This window comes from Coffea arabica, chromosome 10c (genome assembly GCF_036785885.1).
Source record: "Coffea arabica cultivar ET-39 chromosome 10c, Coffea Arabica ET-39 HiFi, whole genome shotgun sequence".
In the NCBI taxonomy this organism is placed as follows: Eukaryota; Viridiplantae; Streptophyta; class Magnoliopsida; order Gentianales; family Rubiaceae; genus Coffea; species Coffea arabica.
Genome location: NC_092329.1, coordinates 13292366 through 13301403, shown reverse-complemented (window position 1 = coordinate 13301403; position 9038 = coordinate 13292366). Strand labels below are relative to the sequence as shown.

Genomic DNA, 9038 nt, shown 5'->3' with positions numbered 1-9038 from the left:
GAAGGCCCTTTCACAAGAACCCAAGTCCCATTTCAATGGAAAGATTTAATTTTTTCATTCATTGCAATCAACCACTTAGCAAAATTATCACAAGAAATTGCCTCTGACTAGGTAGTAGACTCACTAACTACATCAGTTTCTTCTACAACAAACAAAGCATATGCAATCAAATTTGCATATCTTTGTGGTGGTCGAATATCCCTTCTTGGTCTATCTTTGGTAATGAAACATTCTTCCTCTTCTGAATTATTTTCATCTGTACAATCAGATGCATTTACTGGCACTTGTTGAGTAGAAGGACCAGAACTACCAATCTTAACCTCTACATGCTTCTGCATACTATCATTTGATTGATAAGAACTGGAGGACCCTTTCTTGGAAAAAAATATAGAGAATTCATCAAAACTAACAGTTCTACTGATTTTAAATTTTAAAAATTTGAGATCAGGATACCATAATTTGTATCCTTTCACCCCAAAAGCATACCCAAGAAAGATACACTTTTTAGTTCGGGATTCTAATTTTTCATCATTTATATGCATATATGCTGGATATCCAAAAATTTTTAAATCAAAATAATCAGCAGAAGTATTTGACCAAACTTTCTCAGGAGTCTTAAAATCAAGAGCAGTAGAACGAGTACGGTTGATAATATAACAAGTCATAGAAATCGCCTCTGTCCAAGAGTCTTTTGTCAATCCTGCATTAAAGATCATGTACCTCACTCCCTCCAAAAGCGTTTTGTTCATACATTTAGTCACACCATTTTGCTGAAGCGTCATCCTGACAGTGCGATGCCAAACAATCCCTTCATTCCTGCAAAATTCATCAAATTCTCTTGCACAAAATTTCATATCACTATCTATTCTAAGTCTCTTGATCTATTTATCTATTTGTTTTTCAATCAACACTATCCATTCTTTGAAAGTGAGGTAAACATCATTCTTATGTATAACAAAAAAACCCAAACTTTTCTTAAATAATCATCAATGAAAGTCAACATATACCTGATACCATCCTTTAGACAGAACACTAGGTGAATCCCATAAATATGAATGAATATAGTTAAGAGTACCTTTCGTCTTATGAATTACTGGTGAAGTAAAGCTAACTCTTTTATGCTTTTTAAAGACACAGTATTCACAAAATTCTAATCACCAGTACTCTGACCACAAAGAAGTTCCCTTTTGTTCAGTATGCCCAAACTTTTCTCACTCATATGTCCCAAACGCACATGCCACAATTTGGTGATGTCAGAATCAGATAAAGATGATGATGATGAAACTGCGACTGAACCTGTGATAGTAGATTCCTGCAAAATATATAAACTCCAAACCTGCAAACTTTCATTACAATGAGAGTACCTTTCGTATCGAAAAATGAAATCTGCATTAAAATTTAAGGAGTAGATTGACAGGAATATTATTGAAGAATTTAGTGGAGATCAGGCAGAAAGTCTAGTTATTAAGAGTAGAATCGAGAAAAAAGAATTTGACAATAGTAGATTTAAATCTAAATCTGAATTCAAGCATAGAAATTTGGAGTACAATTATTATCAAAAAATGGGGCACATTAAGATAAATTATTTTAAATTAAAAATTAGATTGAAACAAAAGAGAAAACCTAGTGAAAAAAATATTGAAACTGCCAAAACTGGTGCTGCAGTTGATGAGAATGAAGGAAATATTTTCTTTGTGACTAATGACAGGACAATGTCTTAAAATAAATGGATTTTAGATTTGGAATGCTCTTATTATATGTGTCCTAATAGAAATTTATTTTTCACTTATGAATCTTATAATGGTAGAATTATTTTGATGGGCAATAATACCATTTGTGATGTTGTTGATAAGGTACAATTTGAATTAAAATGCATTATGGTATTGTGAGAATGGTCATTAATGTTAGACATGTTCTTGATTTGAAAAAATCTCATCTCTTTGGGTACCTTGGAGGTTCTTGGGTGCAAATACACAGCTGAATATGATGTTATGATCGCTATAACTGACTCCATTGAGTTTGCCGCCGTAGAATTCAACAGTTACACCTCCTTGTTCAACACTATACTTTGATTCTGCCCTTCTAAAAGGAACATCCACTCTAACAATTCCGTCATAAAAATGGAATCTATGTTCTCCAAGTTCATAATAATAGAATCAAATTTATCAAGATGTGAGAGTATAAATGTAATTTCAGTCATGTGAAGCATATACAGATTTTGCTTTAAATAAAACCTATTCTCAATCGTTTCTTCATGTAAAAGGCCTTAACTTTATCCCACATGGCTTTTGCTAAATTCTCAGTGGCTACCTCCTGCAAAATCTCATCAAAGAGATTTAAAATAATACTAGACCGAGTCTTCTTATCCATTTCAGCAAAATTTGCATCTGTCAAATTCTCTGACTTTTTCTCAATTCCCTGTGTCGCTAAATCAACTCCGTCTTAAACCAAAATGGCTTCCATCTTGAACTGCCACATCCTGAAGTTGATATTTTTATCGAATTTTTTGACAATAGTCTTTGTTATTGTCATTGTTGTCACAAAATTCAAAACCTCCGAAGAATCTCTAATACCAATTTGTTGGATATAGCCCCAGGAAATTGAAGAAAAGGATTTTTGGTAACCTCAAAAGAAAAATAAAAAAATAAAAAAAATAAAATAGGAACACAAGAATTTATGTGGTTCACTTAAATTGACCTACATCTATGGGTAGAGAAAGAGCAATATTTTATTATGAAGAAGAGAGTACAAAAATGTTTTAGAAAAGTGTTCCTAGACTCAAAACATCTAATACTTAAAATACAAGAGAGCCCAAAAATATTTTACTAAACAAAAGGTTTGATGATCCAAAGGCTCAAACAAACAACTAAATCTCTCTTGATTTGGTGCACTTATAAGGCAATGTGGGACAAAGCCACTTTAACAAAAGCCATTGCCGAAATCAAGTGCAAGGGGAACAGGACAGCAATTATTACTGGTAAGTCATCCATCCCTTTTGTAATTTCATTCATAGTACACGAAAAGTAGTCAGAAATGGTCTTCCATGGAATTAGTGTTTAATGTTATCTTTTATAGTGATGGTGTTGCAGATGATGATAAGGTGTCTGTTATGTGTGTCTTGATTGTGATATTTAGTATTAACCTAATCGAGAATTTACATAGATACTACTGTACGAGCTAGCATGTTGATTCTTTTGATCACAACTTTTTTGTTTGTACAACATGGTGAAGAAGATACACGAAAATAAGCGCAATGATAAGCTTTTTAGAAAAATGTTGAAAGTGCTATAGTAAATTATGGCAAACTCTAATTGCAATATTGTTTGTTCTGTCTAAAAACTCAAAATAAAGGTGAAGTTCAATTTTTGACAGAAACAAATAATAGTTCATCTCAAGACATGTAAATTACATCAATATATTGAATCTACACTTGCTCAGGACGCTAGTGAGAATGATAAGGCCAAAGATAGTTTGGCTTTAAGTGTCTTCTTGAAGCATGCAGATAATTTGTAAATAGACTTTATAAACCATTTATTGGAGAAAATTTCTACGTCTATACTTGGTTGAAACCTCCAAAAGTCAAAGATTGTAGCCTGACCACCCAAAAATGGCTTCACTAATTCAACTTGTATGACTATTTGTTAAGATACTTGTGCTGAGTAAGTCAAAAATTTTAAACTAGTTGATTAAATCATCTCCAAACTTGAATATCAATTAGTAAAATCTCTATCAAAAGCCAAAATACAGTCGGGCAAAATTTTTGTCAAAAGCTGAAATAAGGCAGTGACTAGTCAGGGTATTTTGATTATTTTTCATCTTACAGATATCCAAATGAGTTGATTTTTGATGCATCGGAAAACTAATTCAAAAAACTACAACTTTCATGTTTGGTGTAAGAGTTAATTCAGCTTACATCATCAAGAAAATTGCCGTTGAAATTAGTCCAAAAATAAAATAAAATTGAATTTTGAACAGAAAGTGCAAAACTGCAAAAGAGGAAGAACCGCGAGGCAGATCTACGAGGTATCGTAGATCCACCTTGCAAATCCCTGACTATGTGCTACAAGTTGATTCTACAACTTGCACTTATTTTACACTACTTTTTGAACCATTTTTTCTCATAAAATCCGGCTAGATCCAGCAAACTTGAGTTGAAAAAATGAAGAACAACTCTATGACAACATTATGAGTACATTTTCTTTTTCAAAAACATCTATAGATACCTCTTATATCTCATTGATTTGAAGTATCTTGTGGCATCTTCTAAGGATGAATTAGTATAAAGAAGTAGAGTAGAAGTAGAAGTACAAATTAGTTTTAACTCTAGTTTCATATTGTGAGTTTCAAAATTAGTTTAAGAGTTTTGCAAGGGAAGTAAGAGCATTTTTGTACCAAACTTATTTGTGAGATTAACTTATGAAGGTATTCAATGATTCAACTTTCAAAACATTGAATAAGAATTCTTCTTCCTAAACTTTGTTCTTGTTCTTATTTGTCTTGTTTAGTTACAAGTTTGTTTCATATTTAGATGCTTTTAATTGATAGATGTCGAGATTGTATAATAAAAAATGCCTACTTGAAAAAAATATGAATTTTGTAAATAGTGGTGAGCAGGGTAGAATCCATAGAGATTGGAGAGAATTAGTTTTTTCTACAATTCAAGGTATGGGGGATTTTTATAAAATGAAAATAATAACAATAAAAAAAACTAAAATAACAATGTGCTAAAATTGAATCAAAATAATTTCGAAAATGGTTCACTTAATTGGTCATCGATGCAATGATAATTTGGTCTATTAACTAATAAATAAGTTATAACTGTCAAACAAGCGATAACAGTCAATTTCTTCTTACTGTATTGGTGATTAAAGTACGGCCATTAACCACTATCCTAATGAAGAAATAACCCTAAGTACGATCTTAGAATTCAATTTCCTAATTGCCTTAAGAATTAGAGAAATCCTGTTCTAACCAAATAACGCGCTATGAGGGTTATTTTAAATTAATCCATATATTCTCCTGACACAAATTCAATCATACCAGTTACCACTAATTTAAAGCAATCAAATAATTATGAATTTAACTGCTTTAATTGATTTTAGGTTATTAGATCAATTTAAATATCGGACCAAAATATTCAAATAATATAAAAATCATAAAAAATTAAATCAGAAAACATACGAATACAAGTAAATAATTAATTTGATCTCACAATTTTAGATAAACCAAATCTTCCATTGTTTTTTGACTAGAAAGGGAAGTTTAGTTCATCGTCATGGAAAAAAACCACGCGCAAAATATTTGGGGGCTATCCAAGTGTTTGGGAGAATGCGATTCTCCAAAAATGCGATGAAAAAGAAAAGGAAAGATGCATGTTTGTTTCTTGTGAAAAAGAAGAAAAACTACCTACTATTAGGCTCGTTCCGAGAAAAAAGAAAAGATAAAGCAAACGATAATGCCTTTCTGCTCTTGTTTCCTATTACTACTAAACTACTTCTTCCAATTTCTAGTTTATGAATTCATCAACAATGGAACACTTTTTGATCATGTGCAAAACAAAGCCAAGGCCTCAGTTCTATGCTGGGATACTCGTTTGAGGATAGCCATAGAAACTGTAGGGGCGCTTTCATATTTGCATTCTGTTGCTTCTCCTCCTATTGTTGATCTAGACATGAAGTCGGTCAACATACTCCTAGATGATAAATACACAGCGAAAGTGTCAGACTTTGGAACATCAAGATTGGTACCCATGATTTAATGTGAGATACCAATGATGGTGCAAGGAACAATTGGCTACTTAGACCCTGAGTACCTGCAGACTAGTCAATTAACTGAGAAGAGTGATGTCTATAGCTTTGAGGTTGTTCTTGTGGAGCTATTGACAGGAGAGAAGGTATTGTGCTTTGATAGATCTGCAAGAGAGAGAAGTCTGGCAAGTTATTTCTTTCTTCAATAAAAGATAACCATTTGTTTGAAGTTCTGGATGATAATATCGACACTGAAAGAAATGCTAAGCCACTGAAAGAAGTTGCTATGCTAGCTAAAAGGTGCTTAAATGTCAAGGGGGAAGATAGGCCAACCATGAAAGAAGTAGCATTGGAATTAGAAGAAATGAGTCTATCAACGAGGCATTCGAGGGTTCTGTTGAATTCAAAGCCTAAATTGTAGACTTTTTCAAGTCACAATTGTTGAATTTGTGGCATCAATTTCTATTCCACATCGGTAGAGTTGAGAGCTTGGGTAAGGGCTTGAGAGTTATTTATAACTCTCAAGCAAATCAATTCAATTACACCAAACACCAACAAAAGAATTACACCAAAAAGGATTTTGTAATTCTTTTGTAATTCTTTCTTCTCCCAAATTTATAAAAGCGGGTAGCTTGAGTAGTGCTCGGAGATTAGGCAAAATTTGCCGAACTCCGTTATCAATTTTTCGGATGCGTTCTTTTCTTATATCTTTTATTTATTCCTCACTTATTTAGTAGTTTCTTTTCAATTGAAATATAGTATTCAATATATTTGTCTATATTTGTCGGGTATATTTGTAATGTTTTATACGATTCATTTGAGTGTATTTTCTTATTCGTGTGTATGTAATAGTTATGTATACACGAGTGTTATTCTTGATTTTGATGATCACAAAGCACTTTGAAATGTTTATCTAATTCTCTTCAAATATAAGTGTTTTGCTTTTAAGAGAATCAGATACAAAGGTGTCAAGGAAAGAAAATCAACCAAAAGAAGAAGCAAAAACAGGGCACTCATGTCGGACGTCCTAAAGGAAGCTGTCGGACGTCCGAAAGAATGAAGAACATCAAGAAGGAAACTCTGTCGGACGCTCGTAAGGAAGCATCGGACGTCCGGGAGGATCGGACGCACGCTTCGGACGCACATCGATCGCATTAGACGTCCGAGAAATTCTGCAAAGTTTTGATGACTCTCTGACGACGTTCGGAAGTAGATGCTGTCGGACGATAATATCCCATCGGACGTCCGAACGACAACTTGGCTGATTTTCGGATGATGGGATCGTGCGGTGATTCATCTGTCGGATGTCCGATGGCCCCAACGGCTAGCTGACTCTTCATCTGCCTACTATCCGTTGGAAGCATTATTGAAGCCCATTTTTGGTTCCCTTTAAATACAAACCATTCTGAACCAGTGAGTGACTTTTGCACACTTTGTTTACAAGATCTCAAGAGATATTTTAGCTAGAAAATAGTCTCCAAAGCTAGATTTGTTCTCCAAGTGGTGTGAATTTCTTGTGAGCATTTCTCTTGTGGTTGAAAGTTTCATTAGTGTAGCTTTGTTGAGGGTTATTTGAGTGATTGTAAAACTTCTTAGCTTGATTAAGTGAGGCTTAGGGCAAGGAGGAAGTGCTCCCTCCATTGTACATCTAGTTGATCATCTTTCATCAAAGAGAAGTTGCTCAACCTAGTGATTGGTCTTCAAGTTTGAGGAAAGCTTGGTAGACAATCGGTTTGATATTCTATCTTATTTTTTTTGTTTAATAAAATTCTCATTGCTTATCTATACTTGTTTTTCTAATCAACATTGCTCTCTTCTTCTGATCTACTTGGTTGATCATTACTAGAAAAGAAGGTAAATTTTTATTAAAGAAAAAGTGCATAAATTTGATTAAGATTTTAATCAACCTAATTCACCCCCCTCTTAGGTTGTCTTTGGGCCTTACAATTGGTATCAGAGCTTGGTCTCCTAGAGATTAAGTTCAAGCGGCTTGGAGTAAAGATGACAACCAATCATGCCATGTTTGTTGAGGGACAATCGGTCACTAGGCCTTCCATATTTACTGGTTCCAATTATGTTAGTTGGAAAGAAAGGATGATTATCTTTTTGCAATCTATTGATATTGAGCTATGGTTTATTATGAGTGAAGGACCGCATGAACCTAACTTTCTTGATGCAGATACAGGTTTGCTTCGCCCAAAAACGAGAGCTGAAATAAATGCTCAAGATAGGACTAATCTCACATTGAATGCCAAAATCATGAATGTTCTTTATAGTGCCCTAGATTCAAATGAATCAATTAGAGTAAAAGGCTGTAAATCGGCCAAAGAAATGTAGGATAAGCTAAGAGAAATCCATGAGGGTGGTGACAGCGTGAGAGAACAGAAAAAGGCTATCTTGGTCACAAAGTATGAATCATTTAAAATTGAACCTCTTGAGGATATTGACAAAATGTATTGCAGGTTCAATGACTTGATCAAAGATCTCGAGGTGTTGGGCAAAGAGTACACCTTGGGAGAGAAGAACAGGAAAATTCTCAATGCATTAGGCAAAGAATGGGAAAATAAAGTGACGGCAATAGAGGAGGCTAAGGATTTAAATTCTGTACCTATTGAATCTCTCATTAACTCACTAACCTCTTATGAGTTGAAATTGAAATCTAAAGTGCAGGAGGAAGAGGATGCTAGAGCAAAGAGAAACATTGCTCTAAAGACTACTCAAGGTGAAGATGATCCAGCTCACTTGGATGATGAAGACTCGGATGGTGATGCTAATGATTTTGCTCTCATCACAAGAGGTTTCAAGAGAATCTTGAATAAAAGAAAGTTTAGAAGGGGGGAACCTAGCAATCAATTCCAAAATTATTCATCAAATGCAAGGAACAAAGGAAAACAAGAATTCAACAAGAAGCAAGTGGACAAATGCTATGAATGTGGACAGCCTGGATACTATGCAAACGAATGCCCCATGAAGAAAATGAAAGATGGGAAAGCTGATCGAAAGCCAAGATTCGACAACTTCCAGATTACTTGGAATGAATGCAACTCCGAAGGGGAAGTTGAAGAAGAGGAAGAATCAGCTCAAATGGCCTTCATGGCTATTGGAGATAATGAGGTAACTTCCATACACTCTCAATCTGAAAGTGATGATGAAGAAGATGATGATCTTGAATCCTTTGTTGAAAAACTGCATAATGCCTTGAAGGAATCTTATGATAAAAACAAGCAGCTAAAACAGAAAATTGCTTTTCTCATTCATGAAAATGCAAGTCTTCTTCAACAAAATAAACAA

General features: G+C 34.0%; 1 protein-coding gene across 1 annotated transcript; it reads left to right on the top strand.

The window, feature by feature from the left end:
* The first annotated feature begins 5773 nt into the window (after positions 1 to 5773).
* On the top strand, positions 5774 to 6168 carry LOC140015802 (putative wall-associated receptor kinase-like 16). Its single transcript, XM_072068623.1, has 2 exons — positions 5774 to 5936; positions 5978 to 6168. Exons 1-2 carry the CDS (start codon positions 5774 to 5776, stop codon positions 6166 to 6168), a joined length of 354 nt encoding a protein of 117 aa, XP_071924724.1.
* Positions 6169 to 9038: the final 2870 nt, after the last annotated feature.